Source organism: Lontra canadensis, unplaced genomic scaffold, assembly GCF_010015895.1.
Source record: "Lontra canadensis isolate GAN:19392208 unplaced genomic scaffold, GSC_riverotter_1.0 scaffold72, whole genome shotgun sequence".
Classification (NCBI taxonomy): Eukaryota; Metazoa; Chordata; class Mammalia; order Carnivora; family Mustelidae; genus Lontra; species Lontra canadensis.
In genome coordinates this window covers 4,737,000-4,758,331 of record NW_022631066.1, presented here as the reverse complement: position 1 = coordinate 4,758,331, position 21,332 = coordinate 4,737,000, and the positions used below count along the sequence as shown (strand labels likewise).

Genomic DNA, 21,332 nt, shown 5'->3' with positions numbered 1-21,332 from the left:
CCAAATTCTTAAAACCCTTCTCTCTTTTTTTGCTGCCTTTAATAAGACATAGAGCATTTGTACACATGAGCTGCATAAAACTCTAATAGAATTAGCATTTAGTAATTTGGTATTTTATATGCCTGGCAAATGTGATGTAGAATAAAGCAAGGAAATAAGGAAGCAGAACACTGTTTTATGACCAGAATCATTCCCTAAAGTGGAATGAGTTTACTAATACATTGTTAGTAATCTGCAGAAAGAACCAGGGCAATCTTAGAACAGACCCTTCCAGTCGAGCTCACAGATTTGTAAGGAGGAGAGAATAATAAAAACTCAAAAAGAAGACAAAGTTTTATATACTAAAAACCGCTGCTAAAAATATACATAGTATTTTTTTAAGCATTGATATTACAACTCATACTTCAAGAGGCAACTTGAACTCAGCTATATAGATATGCATATTATGTATCTCAAAATTGTCTCACATGTAGTTTTAAAATAATAAGAAAACCATTGCAGCAAACTCTAAAAGTCTTGGAAGTGTTTCCACCAAAATCAATTTACTTTTCCTTGGAATTATCACACTTAAGACTTTAGAAGATGACACTGAATTTATCACGAGCTGAAGATACAAATGGAGAAATATGATGTTCTTTAATCAGAATAAACTGATGAAAGGGAACAGTGACTCTTTTCAAGGTTGAATGATTAATGTAAACGAATATGGACCACTACATGTGTATAAAAGGTATTCTATTTTAACCCAGATCCTAGAAGAGTTATTTCACAAATACAATATCTTTTGAAGAATAAATGTGCATTATCAAAAAATCATTAAACAAATATCTTTTAAGAAACAGTGCTCTGCTGGTCAGGCGTTATTATCTGACATTATAATGCCTTAAATTACATTTTCTAGGGACATATAGAGAGAAAAAGAAAAAATGCTTCTTTTCTTGGAGTTCCTGTTAATGTTATATTATCATATTTTAAATGAGCTCATAGTACTTGTCTGAAAGATTTAATTACATTGTAAAATAGTGTTAACAAGCCTAGATTAATTAATGGGGTGAGGTGTACAAATGATTTAATATAATGATTTCCAACCTTTTTCTTCTCAAGCTAGAGAAACATTTTTGAAAAATGAAACTCCAAATACAAAACAGATAAAATTAGATCTGGCTGGGGGTTCACAGCCATGCCCTCCCATCTCCTTCTCATCCAGGACATCAGTCACTGAAGGCCTCTGTGACACCAAACACTGAACTCTGGGCAAAGCTTGAAAATCTGTGATTAATGCAGGTTTTCCTAGTTAGAAATACTAACCTTCCTAATGCAACCTTTCTTTCTGAAGATCATTTGCAAGGACCCAAATCTACTGAGATTAGAAACAATCTCTTAAGCAATGAGAGAGACAGAAGAGAGAGAGACATGCAGCTGTCTGGTTCAATTTACTGGTTACTCTTCCCGAAAAGATGGTAACAAATGTAATGGTCTCTTGTATCCCTTATAGTTCTTTCCTAAATGTTTATGGTTCAAAATAGGGGTAAAGTTCATGCTATGGTTCTGTAAGAGACTAGAAAGGCCATCTTCATCTGTTTCTCTGCAGATTTCAGCCTTCTAAGGAAAATTCTGAAGCTATACATCAAAACTTAAATTTGGACAAAGACCCCCCCCTTTTTTTTTGATGAGACAATTGGCTCATCAGAGGGATTTCTAGTTCCTTGCCAGAGTCTAACTTTGGTATCTTGGCAGAACAGAGGTAACTTAATTCATGCATCGTAGATGTTCCTCAGGAAGGCAGACAACACTGAAAGACCAGGAGCCATTAATCTGAGCACCATGGAATAAAAGTTTATTGGTGAAAGGAGCCTTTATTTTTCTTTTTCTCAGCCAAACTCAAATAAAAGTCACTGCTCTGTCCACTTTTATGCATTGGAAGGTGCCATTTAAGTATAACACTTGATATGAAGCCAAGAGAGTTGAAGAAATGGTGTCAAAAATTGGAATCCTGAAACCTCCAATAGTTTCATTTGTGACTGTTAACTTCAATGGCTCACAGCCATGAGGAGAAAATTTTTTTTTCCCTTTCCCACAAGATTCAACTCTCACTTCTGTTGTACCAAAATAGCGAAGTGGAATGCTTGGCAAGAATGTTTAGATTCTGAAGAAATTCATTCATCAAAAAGAGAATATTTCTCCTCTTTGTTTAAGATCCTTTGCTTTTGTGGCTAAAGAAGCTAGCTGGGTCAGGACTTGCAGAATATTATAGATTTTTGGTTATAGATTAGGTTATTTTTTCAGTAAACACTTTTAACCAGTGCTAAGTGCCATGGAGGGTATTTATTGAGCACTTACTATGCACATTTATTGAGCACTTACTAAACACATTTATTGAGCCCTTACTGTGTCAAACACCGAAAGAGCACTTTGTCTATATTATCCTGTTTAGTTCTCACCAAAACACAGGGAAGGTTGATTTTACAATCTCCATTTTACAGAAACTGAATCTCCAATATAACTTGCCATGGCTCATAGAGCCAATACCTGAATCCAGTCTTATGTATTCAATTTTAAACTTATGTTCTTTCCATGGAAGTAATAAAGCCTTCAGTTTTTGCAGTAGTCAGATGCAAATAATCCTGAGGAATATTGCCTGGCTGGGCTGAGAATTACTTAACTAACCGTCTTTAAACACATGTCAACTATTAACTTGCTCCAACACTTTCTGTAACCTTGACTTCCTTCCCTTTCTTTTCCCCATATTCCCATATTAAAGGAGACAGCATTTTGTTTTGTTTTTTTTTTTTTTTGAAAATGCCCCAGTAGCATGTTGAAAATTACTAAGCAAGTTATTAATTATTAATTCACATCTAGAGATCCATTATTCTTAGTGCCCGGATTCTGAAAGGGAGTTGAATATGGCAGGGGAAGTTTTCTTCTCTAATGTGATACAAGGAGCTGTGCTCCCAGTTTCTTCAGGATGTGCTGAATATGATGCCTGGATAAAAGACCTCAAAGTTGCACATTTAGTTAGGTGGAAAATAACATTGCTTTTTGACTGGAATTCTCACATTAGAGCCACACATTCTAAAAGCTATAAGATTATTAATTTCACTCTTAGAAAAACGTGCCAATGATATAATCTTCCTTTCCTAAAATAAAAACTCTGTGACATCTTATTGATGTATATATAGTTGGAAGACACAAAATAAAGCTATTTAATTGTCTTAACAGTCTTCCTTCAGTTACCATTCCTCAGCCTCAGATTTTCATTTATCTTCTTTAAAAGTTATGGTGTTTCTAAAGGAGTTGGAAATCTTTCATAAATAAGGAACCAAAGTTAAAATGTGTTTTCAGCCAGACTCAGAGTAGTTGCCAAAGACATATTTAAGATCAGTCAGTGAAGAAATATTGTCTTCATAATGTTGGGATAACAAGTTTGATCTTAAATGGTAATAGCCCCTGGTAAACTGAAGACTTCATCTCTCACTGTATAACTTTTATTGGATAACAAATGTTGTGTCCTCAGGCGAAGTGCTGTAACCTTGATCGGGGGTTGCACTTTGGGGAAGGATAAACCTCCATGACGTGGCACTTCCTTCAGAAGGCAGCGTGGGTTAGATCTTATAGAAGGGAAAGCACCAAGGAAACCCAACAGCTACTCTCCTCTTCAAATCCGAAGTAGCAGATTAGTTCTGAAACTGACTATGCTGACTGATGCTTTATGACCTGGTTTCGTGCGGTAATATGTACCATCCCAGGGTTTTATAAAGGGGAATACCTCAACTTTAATCTTTTTGGTAGCCTTCAATTTCCACCCCACTCAAAAAGTTTATCCATTTAAGTCTAAACATTTAACCCTAAGATATCCTTTTGGTTTTTGCTGACTTTTTCATTCTAGTTGTAAAATAATTACTTTTCAATCTTCTAAAATCATAATGAATATTACTTTGTGTCTCTGATGAGGGTCATTATGAGTCTCAGCTGCTCACTAATTCTTCTGTAATCTGGTATGGCTACCTTATTTTTGCCACTTAATCAAGCTATGAGTTAACTTCTCATTTTATTTTGCATTCATATAGGAAAGACCCAAGACAGGAAGCAATTACGGATTTGATTTGATGGTCTCCCAAAACTTCACTTTTCGGGTTCTAACTTCTCCTTGCCTCCTCAGTTGTGTAGTACCTTGTTGGTTAGAAGTGATGAGAGTAGCCATTTTGTCTTGTCTCTGATCTTGGGAAGAAAGCATTCACTCTTTCATCATTACGTGTGATGTTAGCTGTAGATTACTCATAGATATCCTGTATTATTTAAGAGTATAGAATTTTGAAAACTCCAATAGTTAGGAATCAAAAACCACAGAGTTGAAATAATTAAAATGTGGCCAAGTAATAAATTGTATGGTTTAAATAAATATTTTAATGCAATTAATAGAACTGGTAGCTTTAGAGGAAAAAGTATTTGATAAAATCTAACATTTTTTTCTGAGTAAAAAAGCAGATTGAGACAGAAGGATGTGTATTAACATAACAATAAGTATTACTTCACAAAAATGGAAAAAAAAATGCTGAACATTGAAGCTCCAGAGATATTCAATTAAAATAAAGAAGAAAGGAAAAATATGATTATTGTGTAATAGAATTCTGTATTTCTAGTTAATGCACAGGGAGAAGAAAGTTAAATATAACACATGACTGTTGGAAAGGAGAAGCAACATTATTATTTGTAAATAAAGGTACCAACATTATTATTTGTAAATAAAGGTACCAGTTACAAAATAACTACACAAAAATCAATAACTATAAAATAACTACATAAAAATCAATAACTTTCTATGTCAGAAATAACCATTAGAAAACACAATGATTGAAACTCCTTAACAATAGTAGAAATAGATAAAGTAATTACTAACAAATTTACCGTGTAGACCCTATATAAGGGAAACAGTTAAAGTTTGATGAGGCACTTAAAAGAACACCTGAAAAAAACATTTTAATAGATGGAAAGCTAGAATGTATTAAGATGTCAGTTAATTCCACATTCTACCAAATTCACAATAGGACTGTTACTTGGAACATCAAAATGTGATTGTAAAAATCACAGAAAAGAATAAATGAGTGAAACTACTCAAGAAAAAATTTAAAATAAGATCAATGAAGGAAGACTTAAAAACTAGGTATTAAATCATGTTATAAAAAACTATAATGATGAAACCATTTTAGGAATTATACAAGAAGGAACAAAGCAATTAATGAAAGAGTGGGTGATTTCAGAAATAGAGCTTAGCATATGAGTTTATTATATAAGAAAACAGGCAGTTCCAAACAATGGATAAAGATCTATTCAACAGGGGCCCCTGGGTGGCTCAGTCAGTAAGCATCTGCCTTAGGCTCAGGTCATGATCCCAGGGCTCTGGGATCCAGGCCCTCAAGCCCCAAGTTGATTGAGCCCCTAGAGCCACCCATCAGTTGAATCCCTTGAGCCCCGTGTTGGTTGGTTGGCTGGTCGGGTTATAAAATTACGTAAAATTTCATAATTTGTCCCATAATATTATCTCCGTAATACATTACTGTGTAGTTATGTTCATCTGCTATTCCTAGAGCTCTATCCAATGAGTAGTTCAGGCATGAAAATTCTGGAAAATTTTAAGATCAGGTTTCTCAATTTTAGAAGTGGATTCAGCCATCTCATGCCTGAGCCCAACTGGGAAAAACAAGAATGCCCTATAAGGGAAATGAGAATTCTTTTACTAGTTTTTTTATTGAGAATAATTATTATAATCAATATTTTAAATTTTATGAACATCTTTCCAATTAAATTTTTTAGTATTTTAAGACAAAATTATTTCCTCATATCTTATAGTTTCATACTACCTATCACCTATTTTACCCAATGATAAAATATATTAGTTATAATCATGGTTGGTTATCATTATATATCATCATACTTGTTTCTCATCTAAAATACTTCTGCTTTTTTTTTTAAGATTTTAATTTATTTATTTGACAGAGAGAGAGATCACAAGTAGGCAGAGAGACAGACAGAGAGAGAGATGAGGAGAAGCAGGCTCTCTGCTGAGCAGAGAGCCTGATGCGGGACTCAATCCCAGGCCCCTGGGACTCGATCCCAGGCCCCTGGGATCATGACCTGAGCCGAAGGAAGAGCCACCCAGGCGCCCACTTCTGCTTCTTTTTAAAGCATCTTTGCATTTCTTTGATGCTGTAGGATCATATTTCTGCAGACTGTGATGAAATTTACTAAATGAACAATTGACTTTTCCATTAAGATAACACACCCTGTTAAATAACAGGGTGTGTTATCTTAAAATACACATAAGGACCATTTAAATCATGAGACACCTTGATAAGGTATTTGCCCTCATCTTAGAATTTTACAGATCTTTATTTTTTATATAATAATATAAAACAGAGGCCAGCAAACTACAGGAAGTGGGCCAAATTTAACCTACTTCCTGTTTTTGTAAATAAAATTTTATTGGAATATAGCCACACACATTTCTTAGAAATTTGTGGCTGCTTTTGACCTGTAATGGCAGAGGTGAGTAGGTAGAACAGAAACTATACAGCCTGCAAAGCCTAAAATATTTACTGCCTGGTCCTTTTTCAGAAAACATTTGCTGACTCCTGATTTAGAACTAATTCCTAGCCAAGTCTTAAGACCTATGACGTTTCTTTCCTAACTTCTCTTCTGCAGATGTTTCATCTCAATGGTAAAATGACATGTGTTTAATTGTGCAGTATGAGATGCACTTTATGTCTAACCCTTATGTATGTATTTTAACACTTACTCTACTTCCTTCACCTGAATATATTACCCTTGCAAAATAAGTCATATTTCTGAAACCCTTTCTACAGAAGTAAAATAAGTTAGAGAAGAGACAAAATTTACACTTTAATCTCTCTATTGGATAGATGCTGCAAACCAGGAGAGTATTCTTTGTTTTCTAGGCTGCCTTACTGAATGGGGTTCACTTAACATGGCTCCTGGGGACTGTGAAATCAACACCCCATTGAAACTGAGTAGAGAACACTATGATTAATTTGAAGTACAGCTCTCAATCAATTGTTTTGGAAATAGGTAATGCTGAGATGAAGGGAATAACTTGAAATTTTTTTAAAAATGGAAACCTATCATACTTAGGAGTTCAGACTTCATTGAAATGAATTTTTGAGGAATATTTACAAAACCACGTACTCTCTGTGTGTCTATAAATATTGCATAAAGATTTGACCCATGTTTGAAAGCAACTTAGATTTTCTCTCCTACAATCCTGTAATACTAAGTCCCAAATGCGATGATAAAGGACTTTACATATAGAACACATTTCACATTAGTATGGTACACAGAATTAATTCCTAGATAATTAATAAATAATAAAAATAATAAATAATAAACAATAATAAATAATGCTGTCTCTAAAATGAAAATCTCACTCATTTTCAACAGGTGTCAATCTTGCTACAAATATACTACAAAAACATATAGCAGTATTAAAAACAGCTGACATTTACTAAATGTTGACTATGTACCAAACACTATTTTAGTCCTTGCATAACCTCCCTTACCTCGTTTTACAGATGAGGAAACAAGCTTAGATAGGAAAAATAACTTGCCTAAGATCTCATTCTTGTTTTGTTTCCAAGCCAAAATTCCAACTCTAGTGGTTTGACTCCAACCCGCCTTTGAACCATGTACTCCCAAGTCTAAAATAAGTTAAAAACAACCAATCAGAGTGTAATAATAGAAGCTAGCACTTGATTTAAGGGGCTGGGGGTCACTGAGAAGGGGTTGCTGACCCTTAGTGGGAAAAAAGAAGGTGCTCCTTAGAAGAGACAGACTGGAGTTGAATTGGATTTACTAACTAGAGACAAAGAAGGTATTCCAGACATAAGTAATAGCGTGTTCACAGGCAGAGATGAAAGAGCACAGCACATTCAGGCAGGGGCGCTGAGGGGCAGGAGAACAGGTCTTAGAGGATGGACAGGAGGGTTGGAAAGGGGCCTGCCAGTGGACATTTCAAACCGGAAATACAGTGATGTTAAAATTCAGTGTGGTAAGAACCACCTGGGGTGCCTTGTTTACAATGAAAATTGCTGGACCCAAACTGCCAGAGAATCTTACTCAGCTACATTCATGAATTTGCTTTCAACAGCAATGCAAGGGGATTCCGGTATAGGAGATAGCTTCTTTGCTAACAGTGTTAAGAATGTCAGGAAATCAATATGCTGGAGCATAGTATGGCTAATATCATTGGGTCTTGGAAAAAACAATGCAGCAGCTCAGTGGAGAGAGGAAAGTGTTCTTAAAGAGGATATTTGAGGTTTTTTTCAGAATTCAGAGATAATATAAAGGCTTAGAGGCTTGTAACACACTCAAACACACACCCTTTTGTTTATAATTGCTTTCAGATACAGTATAGATTACTAGGTTAGAAAAGAGACCAAAAATTCCACGTCCAGTTGTGTTAATTTTCTAAATTACAAAAATGTGAGTTTTCAAAAAATGTATGCATTTTCAAATCATATGTTTTAATGTTTTGCCATCCTTAGTCCTTCATACCCTAGCAATTAGTAAACTGTAGATCAGTTAATAGGGAATCAATTGTGAATAAATGAATGAATTACTTAATCGAATCAGATATTTTCAGGGGAACCTAATTTCACACAATATAACTCGGGGCTTATATAATATATCAAACAAAATGCACTGTTTCTGTACTTTTCCTAGGATTAATTTAACAATCTAAAGGGTTAATTGATTAGGGTGAAATTTTGGCTGACCCGTAAATTTAAGATATGGTACTGTCTCATTAAAATATAAAAGTTACTAATTCCCACTGGCTTTGAATATAACTGGAATAGAGTGAAATAGTGAAAACAAACTGCATTTTAAAAATTATCCATTCCATTTATTTACTTGTAGCTCTCAAAATGACTTGTGATTAGGTCACTCCCAAAATATATTTTTTTAGAAAATCGATATATCCCCATTGCAAAAGGGAATGTCAATACGTGTTTCAATATTTAAACAAGCTTGAAAGGACAAAAAGGGGAAGAAGGAACAGCCATCTACCTCATCTGGAATTAAACAGGCTCCAAATGTTATAATCTCTTTGGGTAACCAGAGATGGCCTTGACCAACTGGGGATTCTCAAACTTGGGATGCCAGATCACACACTGATGTTTATTCCACACTTAAGTTTATTCAACACAGATGGTAGGCGTAAAAGAGCAGAGCTCTAATGGATCATGTCTGGGCAAAATGATAGATATGGTCTTCTTTGTTGACAGTAGAGATGTTTTCACATTCCACTTGAATTAAATTATGCTCATCCATGCTGTGGTACATAATCTCTGGCAAGTGTTCTTAGAAAAAGTCATCATCGTGTAGACTCATTGCAAAACAAGTGAAAAAAAAGTTGTGAAGTAGTACTGTCAGAAAACATAAGACAAAAGTTGAATGACCTCCATGAATTTTGAAAAATATATAGTATCTATATTAATATTCATAAATATGGATTTGTATATCATATATAAATATATACTTAGATATTAAAATTCAGGGGTTATGTAAATCCTTAATTTTAACAGAATAGTAAAAGTATTTTGAATTTCTAATATGAAAAAGAAATCATATGTTAGATCATGTGTTACGTATGATTTTATATGATCCAGTCCTAACTTTAAAATGTTCATAATCGGGGCATCTGTGTGGCTCAGTTGATTGAGCGCCTGCCTTCAGCCTGGTTCATGAACCTTGGGTCCTGGGATTGAGCCCCATGTCAGGGTCCCTGCTCAGCAGGGAGCCTGCTTTGCCCTCTCCCTCTGCTTCTCCCCGCTGCTTGTGCTCTCTCTCTCTCTCAAATAAAATCTTATAAAAATTTTTTTTTAAATGTTCACAATCAAGTTTGGTAAATAAGACATATGCACGTGAAGTTTTATATAAAAGGGAAAGTTAAGTAGTAAAATAAGATGTGATCAGAGCAGTTATGAAGCTTTATCAAAATGGACTCTAGGTAGTAATTTCTGGGTCTTAAAAATATAAATGGACCATATAGCTGGTTAGATAAGGAGGGCAGAAAATTATTCCAATCAAGGAAGAGAGTAGGACTAAACAAAATCTTATTAAGCCAGTGTTTGTTGATTTAGACCATTTAGAGATAACATAGGCATAACCGATGTTAGGAGTTTACGAGCACACATTTGGATTCACTGATTCACTATAAGGACTCACAGAACTCCAAAAAGCTGTTAAACTCAAGGTGGCCATTTGTTACAGCAAAAGGATACAGATTAAAAATCAGTAAAAGTGAAAAATACGTAAGGTAGAGTCTATAAGAAACTAGGCACAAGCTTCCAATTGTCTTCTCCCAGTAGAGTTGTAGAGACAGCACTTAACGTCCCCCAACAGCAATTTGAGAAAACACACCCAAGTGTTGCCAACCAAGGAAGCCTACTCATGCTTTTTGTGTCCAGGGTTTTTATTGAGGGGCAGTCAGATAGGGATAAATTTCTCTATGAATATTCTCATCTCTAGTCCCCAGTCCCTCCGAGAGGTCAAACTGATACAGTATGGCCCCAGTATCCAGGTGCATAAAAACAGCCATTCAGCATAAAGCATATTATTAGCATAAACTATCTTGCATAGCCCAACACCCAAGATACACAAAGTCAGTCTTATCAGGTGAGATATCCCAAGGGCTTGGAGGTTGCCAGAAAGGGATCAGTTCCTTCTTTGAAATGGGAGAGTTTGAACACCTCAAACCTGCTGAGTTAACCCTTTCCTGCACAATAGAGAGTTTGAGTGACTATGGGTCTTAAAAAAAATTAAGGAAAACAAAGAGCTCTGAAATCCTAAAAAATTATACCTGCAAAACCTTTGTCTATATCCATTTGTTTTGGTAATGAGAAAGAAAATGTATGAGTAAAAAGAAAACCAACTACATAGAATAACAACTGGCCTGGGTCTTGGGGACCCAGGTGTTCTGCATGGTGTAGAGGGCATCAGTGGAGTACTCTGTGGCCATGAGTGATCCTAATAGCATGACTACCTAAGGAGTGAGCTGTTACTCACCACGCTGTAAATATTTCACTGCTGCTCCGGTTAACAGTTCTATAAAAGAAAGTTTATGTTGTGCTAAACTGAAAATTTGAGAATGAACTACTTACCAATCTTTTTCTTTTCATTTCTTCCCCCCTGCCCTGCCCCTTGTGCACCCCATTACTTTCTTTTCTGAACTGCAATGTGTCCTCTCTGAAGATGTTCCAGTGGATTCGATCGCCATCGGCAGGACTGGGTGGACAGTGGATGTCCCGAAGAGGTACACATGCTCTCTCATGACAAGATTCCTGGGGCCAAGCTGTCATATAGAGTTGCTACATCTTAATGAACCTGGCATCTAATTTAACAAAAATATCCAGGAATTATTGAGCCCTTAATATGTGCCACATATTGGGCTTAACTCTTTACCTGTATTATCTCGATTTAGTCTCATAGCCTTCCTTAGACCTGGGAGGTGTTATTGCCCCATATTATCAAGAGGAGAAGAGGGAGGGGAGAGGGGAGATGATGGGGATGGGGGCAACAAGGGTAGCAGAGTTAGATGTATGGCTAGGAAATAGAACCAGAATCCAAATCTTATAAGCCAAAGGTAGCTCTCTTAAACACTTGCTGCTTTTTAAGATCTCGGAAACCATTGTTCATCTCTTTAGCTCAAGTAGCAAAACCAACAGTATGGATGAAGAGACTACTTGCAGCAAATTGATGTAAAATCAGTCAGAAATGGTATAAAAGGAAACAGTAACCCCGAGACAAACGTGATGGAGATAGTGATGCAAGATTTCTCACTTAGCGAAAGCAAATCATGTCAAAGTGCTCTCTTTAAAACTAGTGGGAGACCAATGGTTATTAGAACCTTTCTTTAAAATTAAGTTTTTATTTATGATGTCCTGTAAATATCTTGAGGAAAACATCATTGAGAATATACTTGAATTTTAAGTGCAGAATTGACTGTGCAACTTTAATCAACTTTTTGACATTCATTTGGAGGATTATAGTGATATACACTAATCTATTTCACTTCACTTATGGAACAACATCGTTCAAAATGAAAATATACTGCTGGAAATGTGGTTGTGTTTTCCGATTGATGTTTCTTTCATGTAATCACATTTACTTCAATGAAAATGTTGAAATTGAATAGCTATATTGTGTAAAGATCAAGAGTGTAATTCAGACATCTTAATTTTCTTGCCCACCAAGAACCAAGGAAATAAAGAAGCCATCATATTTTAAACCCTCCTAAATTTATCTGTGGAGAATTTACCATGTTCTGTGGAACGTGCAGAGCACTGAAATTATAATTTTTTTAAATTACCCCCTATTCCCAAGGAGTTCAAAGTCAAGTATCTTCAATATTCAGTGTTTCCTTTTAATTTTGTAATTAAGTTGTCAATATTAATGTCTTTACGGTGAGCATTTATACCCTTCTAATACAATAAAGTCACCAACTCCGGTCCATCTTCTGTGCCTAAAAGTAGGGTTAAATTTTCTTTTCCTATCCTGTGAGATAAATTTTCTCCATAAGTGCAGATCCTAATATGAGCACTTACTATGTACTATTCTAAGCACCGAAAGCATAAAAATGGAAGAAGTGTGTTCAGCAGGTGGATAGACCACTGAATCATATAGAGAAGGACATGGCAGAGAGTAATGGTAAGGACGTGGTCTGGTTAAGTAGCATAAGGGAAGGTTTGCTTGAGGAGAAGATATCTGAGATGATGCCTGAAAGGGTAACTGGAGCTGAGGAGAGGAGTGGTGAGAACTGAGACTGGTGGGCTAAAAAAGTCCCAAACATGAAAAGTTGAAGGAGTTTGGGCTTCATCCTAAAGACAAGGGAAGAATGGAGTTTCCTCAGAAAATTAAAAATCGAACTACCATATGATCCCACAGTTCCACTTCCAGGTATTTAGCCAATGAAAATGAAATACTCAAAAAGATAACAGCACCCCCATGTTCATTGCAGCATGACTCACAACAGCCAAGATAAGGAAATATCCTAAGTGTCCATTGATGAGTGAATGGATAAAGAAAATGTGTATATGGATGAATGTATACACACACACACACACACACACAATGAACATTTTTTAGTCCCATAAAGAAGGAAATCTTGCCAGTTGTCACAATATGGATGGGTCTTGAGGGCATTATGCTAAGTAAAATATGTCAGACAGAAAAGACAATACTGTATGATCTCACTTATATGTGGAATCTAAGCAAAACAAAACACAAAAAGCAAAACCCAAATTCATAGATAGAGAACAGATGGGTGGTTGGGGTGGGTGAAACTACAGAAGAGGCTCAAAAGGTACAAACTTCCAGTTATAAAATAAATAAGTCCTGAGGATTTAATGTACAGCATGGTGACTGTACTTAAGAATAATGTGTTGCATATTTGAAAACTGCTGAAAGTAAATCTTAAAAATTCTCATCACAACAACAACAAAAAACTTTTTGTAATTACATTTGGTGACAGATGTAAGGTAGACTTATGGTGGTGATCATTTTGCAATGTACAGAAATATCAAATTGTTATGTCATATACCTGAAACTAATTTACTGCTATGTATATATATCATTCCTCAATTAAAAAGTAATAAAGGCAAGGGAAAGGCTTTTAATCAGGGCCTTTGGAAGAATCACCCAGGCTATGGGTGAATAATAGGTTATGAGGCAAGAACCCAAGAAGTAGACTATGGTTATAACCCAGGCCAGAGATGCTGGCGATCTGGGCTGCATCAGTGGGTAGAGTAGTGGTGAACACAGAGGGTGAGGGAAGGATTAGTAGGTAAGTGGCTGAATGGAAATGAGGACCATGACAGTCCTCTTTTATATCATCTATCTTCTTATTTCCCTGTGTTGCATCCTGGGAAATTTCTTCAGATCAATTTGCCAGTTTATTAATTCTGTCTTCATCTTGGGTTTTTTTTTTAAGATTTTTTATTTATTTATTTGACAGACAGAGATCGCAAGTAGGCAGAGAGGCAAGAGAGAGAGAGAGGAGGAAGCAGGCTCCCTGCCGAGCAGAGAGCCCGACGATGTGGGGCTCGATCCCAGAACCCTGGGATCATGACCTGAGCCGAAGGCAGAGGCTTTAACCTGCTGAGCCACCCAGGCGCCCCATGTCTTCATCTTGTTTAATGCACTGTTTAACATATCCATTGAAGTAGTAATTTCAAAAAATGTATTTTTCATTTCTGAAATTTAAATTTTATACTTTATTAAATCTGCCAAGACATTTTTGTAGTCTATGTTACTAGTTCATTTTTAAATTTTGCCTTTCATTTCTTTAAATATTTCATATATAAATTTTTGTGCATCTTATATTAGATGATCACAGTATCTAAAGATTTTGGTAGTTTAAACATGTTGTTCATTGTTTTTGCTGACTTTGTCAGTGGTTTTTTTTTTTTTCTTTTTGTGTTTTTTATTGTGTCCTTTAATTAGAATTGCATTTTTATTTTATCCTATTCCATGGGAACCCCAAGGACCTAAATAGATGGTACTTTCCACCAAAGAATGTTTGATGAAGAGAACCTGAGAATTTTAGGGGACACCATATGTCCCTATTTAATATGGAGAGGAGAGGTATAAATTTATCTCCCCCATCTACTTCTGGCACAGGCTTGAGTTCCTTGAAGCAATATTGATTTTTAACATTTCTTGCCCTCTGGGCAAATCCTGCATTTTTCCTTTGCTTAATGCATATGACTCCTACTACATAGTCTACAGCTTTAGCTTTGTTTTGTTTTGGGGGAGAGACAATAGAAAGGTACCCTTGGAAATTTTCTTTCCTTCCTGCAAATCCTAGTAATGCTTTAAAATTCAAATTTTATCCAGAAGCTACTTGGTTTTGCAGAAGGAGGCCCATTTAGAGTCTTTAATCTGCCGTTACTGCTGTAAGCTAAACAAGTCCAGGATGTTAGGCTAAACATTCAGGTATTTGCTAATACTGGTCTTTGACAATAGAAACACAGGAGGAGAATAATTTGCGATGAGTTCCATTGGAGACTTATTGAGTTTGAGAGTCTGTGACAGCCACATGCATAAGTTAAGTCAATAGATGAGTATTCGGGTCAGAAATCCAAGAGAGAGATGTGTATTGTTGGTATCGATTTATGTAAATCGACATAAACATGTGAATTGAAATCAGGGGTATGGTGGAAATTGCTGGTGAGAATGCATATAGCAAAAAGATTAGTCAAGAAAGATCTATAAGAACTACCAACACATAACAGAGAGATAGAAATAAAAAGGAGTTGTAAAAAGCTATCAGAAAATTGGTGCGAGTGTGTGTCATAGAAGCCAAAACTAGCTAGCTGGGCCCCATGCTGTGAGATGTGAAGAATATAGATGATTTTGTGCATAAGGAGGTATTAGAACCACCAGCATAAGAAATTTCAATTGACTTGTATTGGATAACAACAAAATTTTCCTAAGTAGGGAAAGTGGGAGTCTGTGAAGACCAGGGCAGACCTATCTCTGGAAGTATGACTGAATGGAAGGAAAAGTAGGGGAATGTCAGAAAGCTTTGAGGAGAAGAAGGAGGACTGAGGAGAAGAGGGAGGACTGAGTGTTTAAAATAAGATTGGACATGCTTGAGTGTGTTTAAGTGCTAACAGGAACAAAGCAGTGGAAAACCTGAGATTGAAAACATTTTGAAGAGAAAGAATGGTATTAAATGAGCAAGTTCACAAAAACTTGACAAAGTGGGCTGAATTGGGCCAAAGTAGAGGTTGAGAGAGTAGCTATAAATACTGGGCTCCCTCCATGATTACAGAAAGAAAGAGGGATAGGTCCATACAGATTCACGCATGAATCCTGATTTGTAAAGAAATGCAGAGAAATCTTGCTGATGACTCTTATCAAGGAAATAAAAGGTGAGCCCATGGGGTAAGATTGGGAGAGGCATTATGGGATTAGAGTTTTCAGTAGAGTGGAGAGGGTTTGCAATTGATATGGAGGATGGTGGGAGAGGAGACCAGCAAACAGGACAGTGTTGCCAAGCAGCTCAGAAAGCCCACTGAGGCCGCCCACAGGTGGTAACCCTATGGAGTTCCAAGCCTGGGATGTGTGATTGTTCTCCAGCTTCTTCTAGCTTTGTTACAGGGCAGGGAGAAGGCAGGTGGGTTTTTTGGTTTGTTTGTTTGTTGTTGTTTTTACTCCATTTGGTTTTGGGGATTTTCTGAAAAGGCAGAAAAACAAAACAGGGTGAGATGAAGGAATTGGAAAGAGAGGTTGAAGTAATGGGGGGAAAGGGGGTTGAAGGGAGAAAATCATTGTACTTGGGTTTTCAGTGTCATCAAAGGAGAAACAGAATCTGAGTGAAAAGATTCTTGGAAAGACTGAAAAGAGGACAACTGGATCTGTGATCTCAGAACAAAAGCATCTCCAACTGCCTGTGAGGTCCAGGCTGGGGGGTTGGGGGGGAAGGGTGGTACCTGATATAGAGTCAGCAAGATCATTAGACCACTGGGCTGAGAAAATGTGGGATCCTTTACCTTTATTCCCATAAGATATTGGGAGTTGAAGTGGGGGAAGAAACTTGTATCATATTCCATTAATGAGAAAGGAAGCCATCTCAGGAGTTCTTGCTGAACTAGTAATAAGTGCATTGTACTTTGTTAATGACAAGAGAAGTTTAAGAAAGAAATTTACTTAATAATAATTTTCAGAAGTGAGATGAGTACCTCCCAGGTGCATACTAGTTATTTTCTAAGACCTACCAGAGGGATGGGGTCCTTTGAAGAGCAGAGAGGTGGGGAGAAACACCAGCTTCTAAACCATAAAAGTTTGGATGTTGGAGATTGTTGCTGGTGAAGGTCAGAGGATTTATATTTGTGGGCTGTAAATAAAAAATAAAATATGCATCTTTTCCTGGTGTCTTTGAAAATCTAGCTGTGCTAAGGAGAAATAGGCTAAGGGATTATAGAAGGGTCATTCAATCTTTTGCTTCTGTGGTTTTGAATATTTCATAAAAGAAAACAAAAATTTTAAATATTCTTTCAACCTGTGATGGATTGTTTCTGAAACAATAAAGTAACATGGAGCATTTTACCAAATATTTAGAATTTAGCATTACCGGTTTGAAATGCGTTCTTTCTCCACATATCTAACCATGTTTTAAATCTTATCTTTTTGCACACATTTTTCTTCTTGTATGAACTTCTCCCTTTTGACATTATGTCTTTTATAAATCACTCTAAAATTTAGGGCAAGATAAAAAGTAGTATGAAAGGTTAACCACAGAAATGATGAAATCCGAATATCTAAAGGTGAAAATGCTTTACTAATATCCCATTTTATTTCTCATCTATTTTGTATAGTTTGTAAATTACTATAATCTACAAATATTATCCTGTACAAAAATAACTGATTCCTCATCTTGATCTGAGAGTGATTTGTGCTTCACAGCTCAGCTTCTTTCATGTAATTTTTTAAAATGCATATACGATCTCTCTTAAATTGTTTTCCCATTTTTTTCTCTTGTTAGTCCAAAGAGAAGATGTGTGAGAACACAGAGCCAATGGAAAGTTCTTCTCAAACCACCACAACCGTGCAAGCAACAACCACAAAATTCAGGGTCCTAACGACCACCAGAAGAGCAGTGACATCCCAGCTACCCACCAGCCTGCCCACAGAAGGTACTCTCAATATTTCTGCCTTTTTTCTTAAAAGTGTGGGGGTTTTTTAAGGATTTTATTTATTTATTTGAGAGAGAGAGAAATAGAGCAAGCAAGCATGAGTGGAGAAATGTCAGCAGGAGAAGCAGACTCCCTGTCGAGCAGAGAGCCCAATGTGGGACTTGATTCTGGGACTCCAGGATCATGACCTGAGCCGAAGGCAGTCGCTTAACCAACTGAGCTACCCAGGTGCCCCTTGCCTTTTTTCTTAAGGAAGGGAAAGTCACTGTGTTGACATGAACTGAAGTAGCTCTCTAGAGGGAAAGTTATCCTTTGGCAAACTGGACTTCTAAAGGATTTCTAAAGGGGAAAAGACAAAATTATTATGGAATAAAAGACGTATTAATATTCTTTTAATGTACGGTGACTTTTATTAAGATTTAGCTTTTTATAATATCCTGGCTACCTGTGCTCCCTAAAAAGGAAATACAGACTTGCTTTTATATTGCTAAATTTTGTGGTACCTGAATTCAGTATTTCAGTCACAGGAGAGAAAGGCAAAAGGCATATAGAGAAAATAGATAATTCTACTTATATGCTGTTCTAATATTTACCTAAATACAGACAATAAAATCTGTTGCTCTATAATCTATAGAGAGGCACTATGTCTTAAAAAACATTTCTTCTGCCAGAGAAGACAAAAATACTAGAAAATATTGATGCATGGGCACAACTCATTGGGGGAAGAAAGTATATCAGCTAAAATAGAACCATATATTCTGAATGGTACCACTAGGGACTAATGGCCAAGAGTGAGACTAATTGGCCAAGAGTGAGCTTTGGGGGGAAAAATGATCTTATTTATAGTCATCAACCTTGCTTTCATTTGAATAATAAGTTAAACTTGAAACTTTTGCTTTTAATTGAAATTTAATTGGATAGTAAAGGTTAACTCGAGGTGCACCCGGATGGTTCAGTCAGTTGAGCATCTAACTCTTGATTTCGGCTCAGGTCATGATCTCGGAGTGGTGGGATCAAGCCCCATGTCGGGCTCTGTGCTCAGTGTGGAGTCTGCTGGAGAGTCTCTCTCCCTGTCCCTCTGCCCCTCCCCTCACTCAAGCTCTCTCTTGCTCTAAAATAAATAAATAAATCCTTTAAAAAAAAGTTAACTAGAGTAAAGTTATAAAATGAGATGAGGACAGCTGCTAAATGCATTTTATTGCTTTTAAAGCCGATGTTGTATTTTAATCTATCTTATTTGGGGTTGTTATATAGCCTGTGCAATATTTTTATAGTTCGAATCCTACCCCATGAAAATACTACTTCAATTTGAATCCTATGCTTTAGAATAAAATATAACCACTTAAACAAGAAGAAAAAAGGTATGTTTATTTGTTTATTTTGTTCATTATGGGCAAGATCTTTTCATTTATGATTTTGGTCGTATTTATTAGCAGTGGATGAGCACCTAACCTTTGAAGTTAAATTCATAAATATTTTAGAATTTCCTGATTTTTTAAAATGAATAATGAAGGCCATCACTATAGAGTCTAATTACAATAAGTCATTTTCAAAGATTAAAAATAAGTGAACTTTAAGTTAAAATTATAACTGTAATTTTCTCAAGATCTTAAGAATTATATGTTTTACTGAAGTTTTGATCTTAAAATCTTAGTAAGAAATTTTAGTATTACCTGTGTAAACTAGCACTTTGCTCTCATTGCACTAAGAAATTCACTGAATAAGATTTTGAAATCTATTCATGTTATAATTAAGGCATTGGTAGACTATTGGTCATCGGATTTATGCACCATTAAAATTTTTTTGGTTACAATAACTTTGAATTTCTCTTCCAGATGATACCAAGATAGCACTGCATCTAAAAGATAATGGAGGTAGGAATTGATATTTTTTCTTTTTTAAATACCTTTAGATACTAATTCATTTCATTCATTTAAATATGAGAAAGGATTTGTGGGCTTCTAGTATAGAGTGAAGTTATATTTCAATCTCTGTTGGTATTTAACATGGGAAGAATTTATTGATTGGCTTGAAAATCGAAACGGTTTCAATAGTGGAATGAAATTCTAATCCACATGTTTGCCTATAAAACTATAGGACACCAATGAGCAATTATAAAGTGAAAATTTATCCACAGATCTTTTTCTTCTTTTCACGCTATTCTTTGGTTTAATTGTATATTGAGTATCTACATGGTGGAGGTATTGGGTTCAAATGGGTTTTTTTTCCCCCCTCTAAGTTGACTATTCAACATTCTCTATAAATAAAATTGAGAAACAGACCAATACAGAAATATACTTTATAGGCCTTTTATGTTTTAGGTGAAGCTAGGGACAAAAATTAGACATGCAAAAAGAACATCTTGGTAGTTTCATACTTCACATTTCATACTTCACATTTTCCTAAGAAAATTTAGCAATATCTATAATGAAAATTTGGAAGAAATTTTTACTGAAATTAAGACTGTGAAAGATATTGCCTACATTTTAAAAAATAGTTCTTTTTTATTAAACTGTGTTAGCTCATATGTGCTTCTCTATCAGTTTCCTGGCTCTTGATAAAAGAGTTTTTTTTTTCAGTAACTGTTTATTCAGCTCAAGAAGGGGAGGTGTTTCTCTTAGCAGCTTCTCTTACGTAAATGGGGCCACCCTGTGACTTGGATCTTTACTTTTGCAGCCCCAGCTGATTTTGTAAGTCAAAATCCAGTATGTACCTTGTTAGGGATTTTTTTTTTCTTTTAGCAACTGTAGGGAATAGTGTCTAAATTTTTCAGTGGACATTAAGTAACAAATACTTTGATGTTTTCTTAGCCTGACTGTATGATAAGGTATATATTGTAGTATCATTAAATTTCATATCAATCAACTTGAAAGATAAGCTGCTTATTAGCCTCTTCACGTAATCATTATTAACATCAATTATCCATTGTCTTTGGTCTGTATCATAGTGTTTTATCTCATTCTTTCTTTTCTTATTAATATATTAACAGTGTGAGCAGATAGCTTTACAGATGACCATTTGCAACATATATACAAGCTACAAATAAGTTAAAATCATAGCACTGGAAGGGGTAATAATAATTCCCCAGTTCAGAACTTCTCAGAGCAGGATGCTACTTAGTTTCATGTGAACGTAAGTCTTAAAGTTGGTGTTACCTTATGAAATGGAGGAGGGCTCCCTGAGAGGCTTCTGTTGTATTTATTATACTTAATTCTTAATATGGGTAGTGGTTTCATTTCTATGCTTTCTTTTTTTCTCTTTCTCTTTTTAATATTCTAAATACTTAGAATAAATATTCTATAATGCTAACAGAAAAAAAAAAGATTACTGTGATTAAATAGGTATGAGATACTCTGGATGAAAGAAAATTAAAAGAGGTTTCTTTGCTAGAGAGCTGTTCAAAGCTTTTATATTCATTTGCTTATTCATTAATTCCTGTTGCATGCCTAAGTGCAGGGCACTGTTACAGGCTTGGGGCTATGATAAGTGAACAAGATGTTGCCAATTTCTCTGCTTTCGAGAAGCATGTATTCTTTTTTTTTTTTTAAATTAATATATAATGTATTATTTGCTTCAAGGGTACAGGTCTGTGGATCATCAGGCTTACACAATTCACAGCAC

At 35.6% G+C, this 21,332-nt stretch overlaps 1 protein-coding gene across 2 annotated transcripts in view; it reads left to right on the top strand.

Moving 5' to 3' along the window:
* The window catches only part of PLXDC2 (plexin domain containing 2), a 467,666-nt gene that overhangs the window by 370,621 nt on the left and 75,713 nt on the right, over nt 1-21,332 (top strand). For both annotated transcript variants that reach the window (XM_032880865.1, XM_032880866.1), the window contains exons 10-12: nt 11,266-11,326; nt 17,561-17,711; nt 19,547-19,585. In XM_032880865.1, the coding sequence (XP_032736756.1) occupies nt 11,266-11,326; nt 17,561-17,711; nt 19,547-19,585 (251 nt within the window). The remainder of the gene's footprint in view (nt 1-11,265; nt 11,327-17,560; nt 17,712-19,546; nt 19,586-21,332) is intronic.